Source organism: Hyla sarda, chromosome 2, assembly GCF_029499605.1.
Source record: "Hyla sarda isolate aHylSar1 chromosome 2, aHylSar1.hap1, whole genome shotgun sequence".
Classification (NCBI taxonomy): domain Eukaryota; kingdom Metazoa; phylum Chordata; class Amphibia; order Anura; family Hylidae; genus Hyla; species Hyla sarda.
The window spans coordinates 82799910-82817663 of record NC_079190.1 but is presented as its reverse complement, the minus strand read 5'-3'; the positions used below and the strand labels follow the sequence as shown (position 1 = coordinate 82817663).

Genomic DNA, 17754 nt, shown 5'->3' with positions numbered 1-17754 from the left:
CAGGAAAAAAATTTCGGTATGAACCGGTATACCGCCCAGCACTACGTGCACGTGCAACATTTTGTGCGCCTGGAGTAAGCAAAAGAAGAAAAAAAAAAAAAAGCACTAAATGCAGTGAAAATTTTCCACTTCATAGAGGTGTCTGTTTTTTTTTTCACGGCCTAAAATGTCCCTTTGTGTCTCAGGAGTTATGGCAACCTCTGGCCCCCCACACATTAGTTCAGTATTTGCTCCTGTTGTATTTTTTTTTTTTAGTTTACAGGGTTATCATGGGTGGAACTTTTCATTATTTTTGTGCCTGCTTTTGGCATATAAACCTTTTAAATAACAAATAAAAAATAAATAAATAAAATAGTGGGTGGGTTCCACAAGCATTGCAGAATTTCCGTGGCAGAATCTTCTAATTCCTGACTTGAATTGTTCATTTCATGTTGATCCTTTCTGTGGAATCTGCTCTGACAAACATTCAAAGGAGACGGTGCATGTCCGAGCGGTCCTAGCGCCTGCCAGCACAAGAGATTTATCAAAACCTCAGCAGAGGAAAAGTTGATCCGTTGCCCATAGCAACCAGATTGCTTCCTTTATGTTTCAGTTTTTTTATATATATATATATATATATATATATATATAAAAGAAGCAATATGATTGGTTTCTATGGACAACTGCACCACTTTCCCCCTGCACAGGTTTTGATAAATCTCCCCCCCCACAATGTCAATGAAGGGTTCGAACAACTCTGCTGGAATATGGACCAGGCTGCTATTCCAAACGCTAACAGAAGATGGCGCTGGTACGTAACTTGAAGCAGAAGGGTCTGAGGGGAGCTGACACGCGCACACTCGCCGCACTCTGATTGGCTGGCAGCGGTCAGGCCGGGGCCGGTGACGTAGTCAGAGATAGAAAGCGCTTTCCCCGGCAGCCTACGCTCACATTCCGGAAGAGGGACGAGCAGACAACATGGTGAGCGGGGCCGGGAGCGGCTTGTGTGGGTCCTGGTATATCTGGGGCCGGTGTCTTGAGGTGCTGTATGACTCGGACATTGAAGCCGAGGCGGTTGCAGTATGGCGGGTGTGATGTATAGGTGGGTGCCGGGCGGACGGGTGTCACCTTTGCTCCGGGCACAGTGTAGACGTGACGTCATCCTCAGGGTGTGGATGGGGTTTGTCATTGTACTGTGTAACACCTTTCTTTTTGTCTTTGATCACACAGTGCGACTTCTCAGAGGATCAGATCGCCGGTAAGTGACCGATCCTGTGTGTGTGTGTTGTCTGGGCCAGTGTTTCCTCAACCAGTGTGCCTCCAGCTGTTGCAAAACTACAACTCCCAGCATGCCCGGACAGCCTTTGGCTGTCCGGGCATGCTGGGAGTTGTAGTTTTGCAACAGCTGGAGGCACACTGGTTGAGGAAACACTGATGTGGGTGCTCAGGGGTCATGGCTTCTATGTTCTCCTTCCTTCATTTCCAGCTCTTGCCTCCACTTCTCATCCCTGTCTCTGTCCTTTTCTTCTGGTGACCAGGCTGAGTGTCCCCCAATCTGATCGGTGGTAAGTGACTGGAGTGCTGTGCAGGACTACTATCCCAATCATCCGTCCCTGCACCTTTATGTCACATCTAATCTATTGAATTACTAATACGATGTCTGTCATGGCCCTATTTCTAACCCCGGATTGATAGAACCTGGATGCTCTTTACGGGTCAGAATTGATTGTTTTGTTTCTTTTATTATTGTCGCCTAATAAGTCTAACAACGTCTACAGCGGCAAATCCGTAATGGGCGTCCAAAATCCTGATCGCTCTGTTTATGATTAGATATAATAGGTGTCAGATGACTACGGAAAAGGCCGCTCTGTCCTGTGGTCTCGCCGGGTTCCCATATTGGTGAGTTCTCACATTCAGTTTTTTGATGCAGTTTTTGAAGCCAAAAACAGAGAACACGTATACAAGGGACACGTATGTCTTCTGGATACAGATCCTGCACCCTTAGGTCTCCAAACTATAGCCCTCCAGCTGTTGCAAAACTAGAACTCCCAGCATAACCGGACAGCCAACAGCTGTCCGGGCATGCAGGGAGTTGTAGTTTTAAAACAGCTGGAGGTCCACAGTTTGGCAACCACTGTCCGTGCCTACCTATAGGTGAAGGTGGTTGGGGAGCTAAAAACAGCTTAAAGGTCTTTTCTGCGCAATTTATGCAACTCCTATTCATGTTAATAGATGAATAAACAGCGTAGCACCACGCGCTATGGTGATTTTTATTTTTAAAAGAATAAGCGCCACCCCTGTATTCAGGTTGTGTGTGGTATTACAACTCGGCACCATTATTTCAATGGAACTGAACTGCAATGCCTCACACAAACTGAGGGCAGGAGCGGCACTGTTTCTGGATGATGACTTTTTTTTTGTAATCCTGGATAAACCCTTTAAAAGTTAGGGAAAATGTGTAGCTGGCAGTGCTCTGCTGTTTACTCAGCTTCCATTAACTTTGATAGGAGTTGTGTACACTATATGGAAAATGGACTTTTGTTAGTGTTTTTTGGCTTCCTGACCAACTTTGGCTGCTACAGTCAGGCTGTAGGAGACCCTCAATCTTGAGATAGATGCAGATCCCACCTCTGTTACCTGCCCCTATCAGACGTTTACGCTGTGTTTTGTGGATATGCTATAAGGGTCCAATATAGAAATATTCCCTTTAAAGTATCCATTTAAAAAAAGAAGAAAAAAATTGACATGTCAAAAGTTTTTCAGTCTGGGTGCTGAGACCCGCACGGATCAAGAATAAACCTTGCTGATCCATGAAAAGTCTATTGGGCCGTAAGACAAAGTTTGCTGAAAGCCCAGAGGTATCCTCGTTCATTGTTTGAGCACTGAGACCCCTGACCAATAAAAAGTTTTGACATGTGAAGTGTTGTTTTTTTTTGTTTTTTTTTTAAATAACGGACACTCCTCCCCCCCCCTCTTTTTTTTATTTTTTTTTTAATTTTCCTTTTTGCTTCAGTTTTAAAAACTGCATCGAAAAACCTAAATGTGTGAACACCACCTACAACTAGAGTTCTGAGGCCAAATTATAATGTGCCTCATATATATCCCTATAGGGAGGGTCAGCTTAACTGGCTCCAGAAAGCTAAACAGATTTGTAAATTACTTCTATTAAAAAAATCTTAATCCTTTTCAGTACTTATCAGTTACTGAAGTTGAGTTGTTCTTTTCTGTCTAAGTGCTCTCTGATGACATGTGTCTCGGGAACTGCCCAGAGTAGAAGCAAATCCCCATAGCAAACCTCTTCTACTCTGTGCAGTTCCCGAGACAAGCAGAGATGTCAGCAGAGAGCAGTGTTGTCAGACAGAAAAGAACTCCACTTCAGCAACTAATAATTATTGGAAGGATTAAGATTTTTTAATAGAAGTAACTTACAAATCTGTTATTTTCTGGAGCCAGTTGATCTAAAAAAATAGTGTTTTCCTGGAATACCCTTTTTAAAGTACCTGTATGCCTGCACTTTTAGGGTTCTGTTAAAATGTTATACACATGATAACCATGCAGTGTTAAGATCTTTGAGTGCTAATTGCCGAAAATAGTATTCCTATTATCCCCTGCATCCAATATGGCACCGCACTAGCATGTTAGACATGTGACCTGCAGGTAACATTCATTTATATTGTGCATCGGTTGTGGACATCATGCCGGAAAGTCTGTGTAGCTGGATATGTAAGGCTGGGTTCACACCACGTATTTGCAATACAGTTCCCGTATACGTTTTCAATGTGAAAACCGTATTGGAAAACGTATGCATTCACTCTCCATTGAAAACCGTATGCCAAAAGATGCATCAGGTTGTGTCCGTTTTGCATCCTGTACAGTTTTGTCAGTTTTTTTTTTTTTCCCCCGTACCCCAAACCGTAGCCTACCACTGTTTTTTGGTCAGGTAAAAAACCGTATTAAACCGTATACGTTTTTTTAACATGGGAGTCTGTGAGAACCGTACAGAACTGTATGTGCGTACGGTTCCATACGGTTTTGGACTTTGTATAGTTTTTTTTTTTTCTTGCAACTTCAATCAAACAAGTGAAACTTTATTATAATAGAGTGAAAAGTTACAAATGTATACTTTTTTTTTTTTTTTTTTTTACTTAAAAAAACTGATTCAACTGGACATCATTTTTTAAACCATATACAGGTTAAAATTTGTACACTCGTTTTGATACAGTTTAGTCCGGTTTTGAGGAATCGGGTTTTTTATCAAAAACCTGATATGGGAACTGTATTGCAAAAACGTTGTGTGAATGCGGCCTTACACTCTAAAGCAGTGTTTTCAAACCATGGTGCCTCCAGCTGTCTGGGCATGCTGGGAGTTGTAGTTTTGCAACAGCTGGGGGCACCTTGGTTGGAAAACACTGCTCTAAAGTCCTGGCACAAATTCACAAGGTCTATAGAAATAACGAAACTTTTATGTGCTCCGTGGCTGTATCTGCCTTATATGTTCGGTGTTTTTGGGGTGTGTGTATATATATTTGCATGTGGTACACTGTCTCGCCCTGGGGTGTACAACGTACAGATGTGGAGGCATCAGCCTTATAAGGAGGTGGCGGCAGTGTCTTCCTCTGTTATGTTTTGCATGCAGTTCTTGTGACACAGCCCCGCTCCCCCCCTCCTCCCTGAAGATGGCTTCCAGGCTGCTCTGTGAGCCTTATATGGTAACAAAGCCTGAGCGGCTAGTACAGAGCTGCGGGGGGAGGAGGAGTCCTCGGGGGGGGGTCAGGACAGTGCATTCCTCTCTGGAAAGTGCCCCCCGGGTGTCATGACGGTCTATAACCCTACCTGTAGGTGCCACAATGCTAGATTACACTGAGGACTCTACATGGCCGCAGATAGACGGACACAGCAGGGAATTACTATGGGAGTTATGTGGGACGGGTTCAGCTTCCCTCCCAGGAATGCAGCAGGAGGGGTGGATACAGGGAGTGCCACCGGAAGGAAGTGGCAGACGGCTGAGACTTGAGAATAGCTGGTTCCCAGGAAATCCCTGCTCGTAGGGTATAGTGCAGTGTTTCCCAACCAGGGTGTCTCAATCCATTGCAAAACTACAACTCCCAGCATGCCCGGACAGCCTTCGGCTGTCCGGGCATGCTGGGAGTTGTAGTTTTGCAACATCTGGAGGCACCTTGGTTAGGAAGCCCAGGTATAGTGAATGTCTGAAATTGTGCTGCATTCTATATGGCCACTGTTATGTACGTGCACAGACGCTATAGGACAGAACAGACACGGCTGTATCCTGCCCGTCACATTGTGACTATAGCAATAATACGTCTACCCTGTACTATACCCGCGCCCTTAGGTCTCCAAACTGTAGCCCTCCAGATGTTGCAGAGCTACAACTCCCAGCGTGGCCCCCGGGAATGCTGGGAGTTTTAGTTTTGCAACAGCTGGAGATCCACTGTTTGGCGACCCCTGTCAGCACCTATCTCGAGCTTCCGGCTCCCCTACAGGGGAAGGTAGTTAAGGAGCTTAAAAAAACATATTAAATGTATTTTCTGCGCAATTTATGCAACTCCAATTCATGTTATTAGGAGATGGATAAACAGCGTAGCACCGCACACTATGGTGTTTTATTAAATTTTTTTTTAATTGAAATAATTTTATTTTTTTAAATAAAGAAAAAGCGCCACCCCTGTATTCAGGTTGTGTGTGGTATTATAACTCGGAACCATTATTTCCATGGAACTGAGCTGCAATACCTCACACACACTGAGGGAAGGAGCAGCGCTGTTTCTGGAAGATAATGTTTTTTGTAATCCTGAATAAACCCTGTAACTCTCAAAGTTAGGGAAAATGTGTAGCTGGCAGTGCTCTGCTGTATACTGAGCTTTTACTAACTTTTATAGGAGTTGTGTACACTATATGGAAAATGGCGTTTTTTGGGGTTTTTTTTGCGGTTTTTGGCTTCCTGACCACCTTTGGCTTCTGCAGTCAGGCTGTAGGGGACCCTTAATCTCGAGATAGGGGCAGGTAACAGGTGAGATTTGCATCTGACATTTATGCTATAGGACAGACGCGGCTGTGTGTATACAGGTGTATATGTAACAAAGCAGCTGTATCCTGCCTGTCACATTGTGGCCATAACAATAATACGTCTACCCTGTACGTGCAGGAATCATCAATCACAGCTTTAGGGTATGTTCACACTACGGATTGTGAACGGAATCTCCGCTTGCAGAATTCCGCGAGCAGAGATTCCATTCTGGCGGCCGCCGCCGAAGTCCTTTGGCGGTAGGACCGCAAGGCACTGCGACGTCACCATTGATGGCTATGCTGTGTTTGCGGACTTCTGCGCAAAGAATGAACATGTTCTTTCTTTGTGCGGAACAATTTCAGCGGCGGACAATTCCGCAGTGTGAACGGGTCTCGCGGAAACCCATTCACACTGATGTTTATGTTCTCAGCTCGTAATTCCGTTTGTGGAATTCCATGGGAATTACATAGTCTGAACATACCCTTAAGGTTTTCAGTCTTGGAATCCCAGTGCACCGAATTACGATCCGGTTCCAGATTCTGCCTGGAGATGCCATTTGGAGGCCGCTGCCAAAATCCTTATGTGGTAGGACTGAACGGACCTGCGCCATCAGCATTGACAACAACACAGTGCAAGTGTAATTTTGTCAAAAGCGACGGAGCAATTTCAGCGACGAAGCCTACGGCCCATTCACTCAAATGTTACGGTTCACACATCAGAATTCTGAAGTGCAATTCTGCACGCAGAAATTCCATAGTGTGCACATACCCCAATAGTGTTCTTTCCTCTGTAGGGAAGTGTACATGAAGGGCTCTGCTCGTAGTGGAGGGGGGGTGAGGTCTGATATTGGGGACCACAGCTGCAGGTGGTTTCTTATTCTTGTCCATGGATCCATGTAAGGATGCGCCAGATTTTCTTAACATTGGAGCTTTTACATTTATTTTCCATGCCCGACCTTATGATACATGTCAGGCCTTAAAGGGGAACTCCGGTGGAAAACGTCCTTTTTTTTTTTTTTTTTTTTTTTCATCAACTGGTGCCAGAAAGTTAAACAGATTTGTAAATTACTTCTATTAAAAAAATATTTATCCTTCCAGTACTTATTAGCGGCTGTATATTACAGAGGTTTTTTTGTTTTAGGATTTTTAATTTATTTTTTTTCTGTCCACAGTGCTCTCTGACACCTCTGTCTGTATGAGGAACTGTCCAGAGCAGAATGTTTGCTATGGGGTTTGCTCCTGTTCTGGACAGTTCCTGATACAGACAGAGGTGTCAGCAGAGATCACCGTGGACAGAAAAAAAAATCCAAAAAGAAAAGCACGATCTCCGTAGAATATAGCAGTAAATAAGTACTGGAAGGATACAGATTTTTTAATAGAAGAAATTTACAAATCTGTTTAACTTTCTGGCACCAGTTGATAAAAAAAAAAAAAAATGTTTTCCATTGGAGTACCCCTTTAAGCCTCATTGTGTAGGTCAGGCTATATTTATTTACCCAGTCAAAAAAGAAATGGCCTATTTAATGTTATCGGAGACGTATAGCAGTGTTAGGCTGCTTTCACACTATATAACTTCTCCGTTTTTAAAGACCCGTTATATAATGTTCCGTTAAGGAAAACCTTAAAACCGGCTCTTAAAAATCCCAGTCAAGTCTATGGGATTTTGTGATTCGCTGTTATGACCCGTTAATGCTGTTTATATAGGACGTTATTTTGTGACGGAAGGAAAATACGGTACGTGCATTAATTTTCTCCTGTCACAAAATAACGTCAGTTATTCATAACGGCATTAACGGGTCATAACAGCGAATCGCAAAATCCCATAGACTTGACTGGGATTTTTAAGAGCCGGTTTTAAGGGTTTCCTTAACGGAACATTATATAAACAGGTCTTTAAAACTGAGAAATTTATATAGTGTGAAAGCAGCCTAAGTGGTCTTAATATGTCTCTGACTAGCCATGAGACATTGGGTGTTATACGTAACACTGTACACATTTACCTGCTGCATAGATTACATCTGGTAACCAGAAATGTGTTGCCATTGGTTACTGCCAATATCTGCAAGTTTGTATCCTATTAGCGAGCCATAATGCAATCTATAAAGTCTGATATGATCCATATAACAATGTTCGTGGTAGCCATAGTGCCATCCTGAATATAGTGCCCCAACTTCAAACTTTGACTATCCCCTAAGTTTTTCCCTGGCTCATCCTATACGTTTTGTTTGTGTTCTGGCCATTTCAGTTTTCTTGTCCCGACATGTTTCCCCTTTCATTATGTTCTTCAGAGGACATTGATCAGAGTATGTGGTATAGGAGCTGCATCACTCTTCTCTGGTTCAGCTGCTCAGGTGTGCATTTCCCTTCTATATCTTTATGGACATTCGTCGGGTCTTTCTTAAAGTGCTGAAGCCTCCAGGTGGGCGGTTTTTGTCACCTATATGGCTCAACAATATTCCTTAGCTCAGTACAGAGATTGTTGCTGCTCACGTCAGTCCTTGTAGCCAATAGGCTGATTTCCCGGTTTCAAACAGTCAGACTAGTGTACCTATTGCTTGAGTGGGAGGAATCCTACAGAAAGAACTGCATGCAAATGTTGTCCTTAGTCACACTTGAATCCAGGACCCCAGTGATGCAAGACAACCACTGAGCCACCATACTGTAGGTATGTGTAGGACACTGTTTCACAACCAGGGTGCCTCCAGCTGTTGCAAAACTACAACTCCCAGCATGCCTGGACAGCCGAAGGCTGTCTGGGCATGCTGGGAGTTGTAGTTTTGCAACAGCTGGAGGCACCCTGCTTGGGAAACACTGGTGTAGGAGGTGGTTTTCTGTACAGCCCCTAATGAGCTGCTACAGGTTGTAAGTTTCTTGTTAGGGTGCGTTCACACGGCCGTCTGTCCCCGTTTCGGTTCCGTTCTTGCAGGCTGTAAACGGATTAAAAACTGTTTAAAAAAAATGTAAAAAATCCCATTCATGTCAATGGAATTTTTTTTACACCCCGTTTACATCCATTTGTACCAGTCTGCACTCATTTCTGTTTTTTTGACTGCAGAAAAAAGGGAACGTGCTGTATTTTTCTACTGTCAAAAAAAAAAAAGCGCAAGAAAAAACGGATACGGTAAATTTAACAATGAAGTCTATGGAAAACAGATGAGCCTTTAATGTCGTCCATTTTTTCGATCTGTTTCTACTTCTGAGCATGCTCAGAACATAAAAAAAAAAAAAAAAAAAAAAGGGCAATAATGGATGTTATCCGTTTATAAACAAAAAAAATATATAAAGTCCGTTTTTATTTTTGACGGGAGAAGAACGGGACGGGTCTAGACGGCCGTGTGAACGCTGCCATAGGTTAGTGCACTTACCTGTGTCCGTGATGTTGCCATTGTGCTTTTATTGCTGACGAGTAGAGATGAGTGAACTTTCAGTAAATTCGATTTGTCACGAACTTCTCCGCTCGGCAGTTGATGATTTTTCCTGCATAAATTAGTTCAGCTTTCCGGTGCTCCCGTGGGCTGGAAAAGGTGGATACAGTCCTAGGAAAGAGTCTCCTAGGACTGTATCCACCTTTTCCAGCCCTCCGGAGCACCTGAAAGCTGAACTCATTTATGCAGGAAAAATCATCAACCGCTGAGCCGAGAAGTTTGTGACAAATCGAATTTACTGTAAGTTCGGTCATCTCTACTGACTAGTGATTCATATCTCACAGAACTAAATATTTAGTGTCCGACAAAATCACTTATCACCGAAATTAAACACTAAAACATAACTTTTATTGGATGATTTTCATAAAAGCCACCACAGTACTATGCAAATTGGACTAAAAATACATTGATGCTCAATCACAGGATCTAAAGATATTGATCCCTTATATGATTCACCAATATGCCACAGATTTGCTCCTCGTATTAAACTTACTTGTAGAAAGCGATACAGATTTAGATCGTCTCTGAAGGGTAGGGGGGGGGGATAGGGAGGGAGGGCCTAGGGTGGTGTGAGGCCAGATGATGGAGTGGCCACTACCTATGTGACCCTAGGCTCAGGCCCTGTGCTACCCCTATACCTAGGCGGGGTGGTCAGTCCTAAAAAGGACAGGCCCGCACTGGAACCTACCCCTACATTCCTGGAAATTCCCTACAATATTAGACAGGAAGGAAACTGACTCTCACTGTCTAAATATGTGAGGGTAGGATAAGATGGCCTGTTGCCAATAACAGCTATAGGTGCAGTTAAACCTCACTATTGATACTGAGAACAGATGCCAAGTCCAAGTAGTCTACTATTATATATGGTCTGATATTTTATAGACTCGTAGCCGGAATTTCCAGGAACGTAGGGGTAGGTTCCAGTGCGAGTGATTCACAGAAGAATATTTTGTAAGGAGTAAATAAAATTCTAATCTATATGTGGAAATATTTCTTGATAATCGTCTATTGCTTCCGCTTCTTCCCGACAGATTTCAGGGAGGCCTTTGCTCTCTTTGATCGCACTGGAGATGGCAGAATCGTCTACAACCAGTGTGGAGATGTTATGCGGGCTCTCGGCCAGAACCCCACAAATGCTGAGGTTCTTAAAGTCCTGGGAAACCCTAAGGCTGATGGTGAGTGAGCTACGGAAATACATTTTTACTATTATCCTACACGGCAGTCTGTGTTTAGTCTGACCTTATTGGGGGGCAAAAATTCTAGAGAATCCCCTATGATGGTGTTAAAGGGGTACTCCCCTTAGGAGTTTGAGCAGGGCTACGGGTTCAGCGCCCTAGGCTCGTGTCGTCACTGCCATTGCCCTCCCATAGGCTTGCATTGAGGGGGCGTGGTCATGACATCACGAGCAGGGTGTGGCCATGAAATCACGAGCCTCCGCCCGCATCGCCACTCGTCCAGCACGGAGCGAAATTTGCTCCGTGCACCGGATGTCTGGGGTGCTGCAGCAGAGATTGTGGGGGTCCCCAATGGCGGAACCCCTGCAATCAGACATCCTAACCCCTATCCTTTGGTGCACCGGATACATTATAAGGGTACGTTCACATGTGCAGCGGGCTCTTCTCGGCTGTCCGGAGCGGATTTTCTGCAGTGTACATTCCTCCGCGGAAGAGCCCGCCCACTTTCAAATACGCAGCGAAAAACCCGCTAAAAAATCTGCGCGTGTGAACGTACCCTAAGTCTGTGCAGCCGGTCTGGTACAGCTAGAAGGAGCTCTCATCATAACCTGGCGGTCTCTGCACTGAGACCCTGACTGTTAACATTTTTTGACAAGTCTGTGACTAGAGATGAGCGAATTTACAGTAAATTCGATTCGTCACAAACTTCTCGGCTCGGCAGTTGATGACTTTTCCTGCATAAATTAGTTCAGCTTTCAGGTGCTCTCGTGGGCTGGAAAAGGTGGATATAGTCCTAGGAGAGAGTCTCCTAGGACTGTATCCACCTTTTCCAGCCCTCTGGAGCACCAGAAAGTTGAACTAATTTACGTAGGATAAGTCATCAACTGCCGAGCCGAGAAGTTCGTGACAAATTTACTGTAACTTCGCTCATCTCTATCTGTGATGTGTCAAAAAATAAAAAAATACAAATGACAGGAGTGGTGTCTAATCCAGGTCTTCTGTATTTCAGATTCCCCCCCCCCCCTTTCCACTAAAGTATTGCACTTTATTAAATTTTTCAGAGTTGAACACAAAGACACTTGGCTTTGATCAGTTCCTACCTATGATGCAAACTATTGCAAAGAACAAGGACCAGGGCACAACTGATGACTTCGTTGAGGGGCTGAAAGTATTTGATAAGGAAGGCAACGGCACAGTGATGGGGTCGGAGATCCGCCATGTTCTTGTCACACTAGGTAATGAGAAGAGTTAATATAAGAACTTGTAAAAGTGCTTCCTCTACAGTAGTGTTTCCCAAGCAGGGTGCCTCCAGGTGTTGCAAAACTACAACTCCCAGCATGCCCGGACAGCCAAAGGCTGTCCGGGCATGCTAGGAGTTGTAGTTTTGCAACAGCTGGAGGCACCCTGCTTGGGAAACCCTGCTCTACAGTGTTCTAGTCTGGAAGTCCTGCTATATATTTGAGACCTGCACTGCAGCGTTCCCTTGTAAATGGGGAAGTGCAGTCACATTGTACATGTATTTGTCTCTAATCGTATTGTTACAGATTATAGGGGGGCTCTGACTTGTGCTCATAGGAAGGAAATGGTTTTGATTGTGAACTGTTTTTTTTTTTTTTTTTTTTTTTTTTTTTAGGAGAAAAGATGACGGAGGAAGAGGTGGAGATGCTACTGACTGGCCATGAAGATGCCAATGGATGTATTAACTATGAAGGTGAGAGCATTCTTCTTACTGGATACAAATGGTTAACAATTGTATAGAACTAGAGGTGTAAGTTACTAAGTCAGCACTTGTTCTGAGAGCACATAGTGTTGTACAGCCAAAGAAACTTCATCTGACTACATATTGTCATTAACTGGTTATTCTATACATATATGATCTATTGGTCATGATCCATGGCAGGAAGAGGTGCGCCTTGTTCGTGCATGGGCACTATCCAGGTAACTAAGTCAGTGAAATATACATTGTTGGTGTCTCTGGGAAAATATCTCTGGATTATGTAATGAGATATCAAATTCCTATACCAAGACCCCCATCCTTCCATTGAATGGTGCAAAGTATATTAGACATGTTTTAAAAAAAAAAAAAAAAAAAAAAAAAAATTATATATATATTATTTTTTTTTTTTTTTTTTTTTTTAAATGTCTAATATACTTTGCACCATTCAATGGAAGGATGGGGGTCTTGGTATAGGAATTTATTATAGTTTAAACTAGTGTTTAGTTTGAGGACTCCTCTTCTGGTTATATGTCCAGCGTTTTGAAGGAAAACTGTCACGTGTTCACTCCCGCACTAACCACAGGTACTGACAATGCGGGGGGGGGCGCTGATTCATATGATCCCTACCGTGCCGGGAACTGTCCGGCTGTTCTCCTGCAGTCTTAGTTTTTCTATATATACAAATGTGGACATGCACAGTGAAGACCAGTTAGGAGCGGCGGGGAGAGCCGGAGGGAGGGGGTGTTGCCTATTCATAAGCGGACGGCAATGCGGACGGGCAGTGCAGACGTCACAGTGCCATTAGGCTCCTGAAAACCCCGCCCGTGCCAGTTACAGACACATTTTGTATATATAGAAAAACAAAGATTGCAGGCAAACAGCCGGACAGATCCGTTAGTTAGGGATCATATGAATCAGCGCCCCCCTGCACTTGTTCACTCCTGTACTGACTGTGACCGTTTTCCTTTATGGGATAATTCTAGTACAGATCTAGCCTCGGATCAGGGTTTTCATGTTTGTAAAAGGTGCCAGCGACTTCCTGTTCTCGGAGCAGCCGACCATCATCCCTCAGCCTTGCTGTGGCTGCTCCGAGAACAGGAATTGCCCCCCATCTACCTGCTCAGGAAGTGTTTTGGGGCCTGGGGAAGCAGCTACGCTTGGGGATAAAACAGCTTTATTTATTTTATTTATTTTTTCAGCTTTTTAGTTCTTTACAGAAGTTATTCGGAGCAGTTTTGTCCTCTGGTAACTGGGTCTGGGTATGTGGGGTTATATAAAGTGTATCTGATGAATCTTCCTTCCCACAGACTTTGTCAGGCACATCATGTCAGCGTGACCTCACCCCCCGGGTAATCTGGTTCCATCATCCGGTTCAGTTTGTCATCTCTTTTGGCTCTTACTCCCCTTCTCTAAGCCTCTTGAATCTCCTGGATGCCTTGGCATGTCTCTGCATGCTCTCTGCTGTGCCAGAGCTGCATATTACTAGTTACCTACTGTAGGAAAACTAAATGATCAAAATGGCGCCTTAATATACTCTCTCAAGCCTCCTATGCAAAAGGCCAGCTGCTTTTGCTGCAGTGACTGTGTGTGGACTGTGTGTAGATATTAGCTGTGAGGAGTAGATACAAAAAACCATAACACATTGCCCCAGATTTTACTAAAAGTGTCTGATTCTTAAAGCAGTACTCCGTGGAAAACTTTTTTTTTTTTTTTTAAACCAACTGATGCCAGAAAGTTAAACAGATTTGTGAATTACTTCTATTAAAAAATCTTAATCCTTCCAGTACTTATCAGCTGCTGTATAATACAGAGGAAGTTCTTTTCTTTTTGAATTTCTTTTCTGTCTGACCACAGTGCTCTCTGCTGACACCTCTGTTCATTTCAGGAACTGTCCAGAGCAGGAGAGGTTTGCTATGGGGATTTGCTCCTACTCTGGACAGTTCCTGACATGAACAGAGGTGTCAGCAGAGAGCACTGTGGTCAGACAGAAAAGAAATTCAAAAAGAAAAGAACTTCCTCTGTATTATACAGCAGCTGATAAGTACTGGAAGGATTAGGAGTTTTTAATTGAAGTAATTTACAAATCTGTTTATAAAAAAAATAATAAAAAAAAATAGTTTTTCACAGGAGTACCCCTTTAAGGTTATCATACCCCCTTTTTATGTCAGCCAAACCCACTGCTTTTAAGATATACGGGCGGGCCTCTCCACCGACAGATGTTGTCAGTAGAGACGTTGGATTTTCAATGCCTGACCCTATTGTTCATGGAGAAATAAGCCACTGCCAGAGCTGTCTGGCTGTGGCTTACCCCTCCCCTTCCCATAGAAATTAATGTTTGGCCAAGCTTAATGCTCATGTGTATGGGAAGGTTGGAGAGATACAGTACCTGAGAGCTGAATAATTTTTTTTTCCAACTGTTATTGAAAGTGTATGTCAGCCTTTCGGGTATGTTCACATGTACCATATATGCTGCAGTTTATTTTTCTGGTTAGTCAATGATAAAATATGAAGCATTTATAGACATGTGAAGAAACCTCTAGATTATTGATCATCTATTTGATGTATGGCATCACATACAAGCCATCCCACATTCTGCCAAGCCACGAGAAAGTGTCTAAACCCCCAAATATATGTGGCACAAGTCACAACTGAATTCTGGCATATTTGCAATAATAAATCTTCCCACCATGTTCTAGGTTTTAAAAATTCTTAGAAATAAATATGGATTTAAAAAAAAAATAGCTAAAAATACCAAAGTATATTTACATATACTGTGGAAAAGTTATTTTAGGAAGGTTTTGTGTGGATTTTTTACTTTTTTTTTCTCTCTATAGAAGAAAAACATTTACTTCTTTTCAAGTGGGTCTGTTATCAGCTGTGTGACATGGTATAGGAACTGCACTCTTAACCCCTTAACTGCCTCGGATGTATATTTATGTCCGTGGCTGGCTCCCATTAGGTGAATCGTGTATGTAGTGCATGTAGTTATAATGCCCAGACAGCCTTTGGCTGTCTGGGCATGCTGGGAGTTATAGTTTTGCAACAGCTGGAGGCACCCTGGTTAGGAAACATTGCTATATATAGACACAGCAGCCGGCCATCAATTTCTAGTGGTGGGGGGCACTATATCCACCAGATTCCAACTGCATGTCATGTCTGTTCTGAGTCACATGGTACTATATTCAGTCCTGAATAGTAGGACCGGTTCCCATGCTATCCTCACATAGCGGGGCATTATCTGATGCCAGATCCCCCACTGCAGATCCATAGCAAAAAGGATTTGGATGCTGTGGCCTGTCTTCACTCTCTATATGCCCTGACAGGCGATGGGCCAGCAGACGTGTGAGATCAGAATGACGTGTGAAATGTTTTATTTTATTTTTTTCTCTTTCCTGCAGCTCTGAAACTTCTCGCTTCATATCTGACGGCAATCTTCCGATTGTCTCCAACTCTTCTGTAGATAATAGAAATCTCTGCCTATGCCAGTCAATGTATACGCTTAGTTTGCTGTAGACTTACCTGCCTTAATGATTAGTACAGCTTCATAGACTGTCCATCAGGGAGAGGGGCTCCTATGGTTCACTGGATGGGTGACATAATCCATTATTCCATAGAATTGACTAGGCATCATCTGTTTTTTTGTTAGATTTCAAATTAAAGGATTTAAAGGGGTATTCCAGGGAAAGAAAAAAAAAAAAAAAAAAAAATATATATATATATATATATATATATATATATATATAATCTCCAGAAAGTTAAACAGATTTCTAAATTACTTCTATTAAAAAAAAAATCTTAATCCTTCCAATAATTATCAGCTGCTGAAGTTGAGTTGTTCTTTTCTGTCTGGCAACAGTGCTCTCTGCTGACATCTCTGCTTGTCTCGGGAACTGCACAGAGTAGAAGAGGAGATGGGGATTTTTTTTTTCTCTACTCTGGACAGCTCCTGAGACACGTGTCATCAGAGAGCACTTAGACAGAAAAGATCAATTCAACTTCAGCAGCTCATAAGTACTGAAAGGATTAAGACTTTTTTTTTAATAGAAGTAATTTACAAATCTATCTTAACTTTCTGGAGCCAGTATACATAGAGAGATATATAGAGAGATAGAGATATAAAAAAATATATATATATGTTTTTTTCTGGATAACCCCAGGAAGGGAGAATTTAGTGTAGATGAAGGGGTCCCTTCTGTCCTCCTTTTCAGCTGGTCTGGGAAGATGGCACAGCGGGTGTCTTGCCTCTTCTCTCGTATTTTTCAGTTCTCAGCCTGTCAATATAATCCGCCATGTTGGGCTGAGTGTCAGGTACACAATGCATTACCTTGATGCACACCAGTCATTTTTACTATTTAAAGTCTCCAGTATTTATATAGATTTGGAGCTAAGATTTAATAAACCAGACATTCTGCTCCTTGTATGTTCCTAGTGAATAAAAGCTTTTTATATGATTAGACAGGCGTTTCTGAACCAGGGTTTTGCAACAGCTGGAGGCACCCTGGTTCGGAAAACACTGGGTTAGACAGTATCCAGGTGGTGAGAGTAACACATGGACCTATATTCGTATGTTAGTAGCCCCATCTGCTAATATAGGAGCTCTTCCCCCTCTACATGGGAACGTGTGCTCACTGACCTGCTGGTTTTTAGGATTTCATGCTTTATCTTCTATGAAACAACGTTGAAGCAATTTATAATTTTTTTTTATTTTATAAATTTTTTTGCCTAAACTTTGACATTACGAGACTTCAAAGTTGGTTCATATTTCCTGTGCTAGGCAGCTGGGCACACATCCCACATGCCGCCCTCTTCTTGGCATTAATATATTATTTTGTTTCCTTTTGCAGAACTTGTCCGGATGGTAATGAGCGGCTGAATCTTCCCTTCTGTGTGCGACCAGCCAGACCAGACGGGCACCTTCATGTATTATTGTCTATCTGTTATGATATTTAACTTGGAGGGGCCTTTGGGCTAATATAGTAAAGGGCCCTGAAAGCTTTCCCCCCTTTTTTTTTTTTTTTTTGTCCTACTCGTCCCTCTCTCCGAAGTGGCGTTGTCTTCAGATCTCACAAAGCAGATGTTGCCCACGGTTTGTTCTCCCCCTCAAAGTGAACGACGGCAAAAAGAAAATTTAACTATCTAAATGGTAGAACAGAGACTTCAGATTCTATTCTCCCACTCACCAAATTAAAGAAAACTTTTTTTTTTTTTTTTCCTTTCAAATCCTCCCTGTGAATTTACTTTGTACAAACAGTATAGCTGTGGAAATCATGGAAAGGAATAATGAGGTTAAAATGATGTTTTTTTACGATGAGGTCTGCTCAAAATAAATACTGTCTATACAAAATAGTCTTGTTTGACTGATAACTTCTACATATTGCTCTGTTTATATCCGGTACATGCAGTGGAGCCTACAGTTCCTTGTATATGAGCTATT

The 17754-nt window shown here is 42.7% G+C and overlaps 1 protein-coding gene across 2 annotated transcripts; it reads left to right on the top strand.

The window, feature by feature from the left end:
• Positions 1-841: 841 nt before the first annotated feature.
• MYL6 (myosin light chain 6) lies at positions 842-17535 on the top strand. Of its 2 annotated transcripts, XM_056562313.1 has the most exons (7): positions 842-960; positions 1210-1237; positions 10460-10603; positions 11665-11838; positions 12237-12314; positions 13628-13669; positions 17165-17535. In XM_056562313.1, the coding sequence occupies exons 1-6, from the start codon at positions 958-960 to the stop codon at positions 13654-13656; spliced, it is 456 nt and encodes a 151-aa protein (XP_056418288.1). In that variant the 5' UTR covers positions 842-957; the 3' UTR covers positions 13657-13669; positions 17165-17535. The 2 variants fall into 2 exon arrangements, with proteins under 2 accessions (XP_056418288.1, XP_056418287.1); XM_056562312.1 differs by lacking the exon at positions 13628-13669 and having other exon boundaries at positions 843-960.
• The last annotated feature ends 219 nt before the right edge of the window (positions 17536-17754 follow it).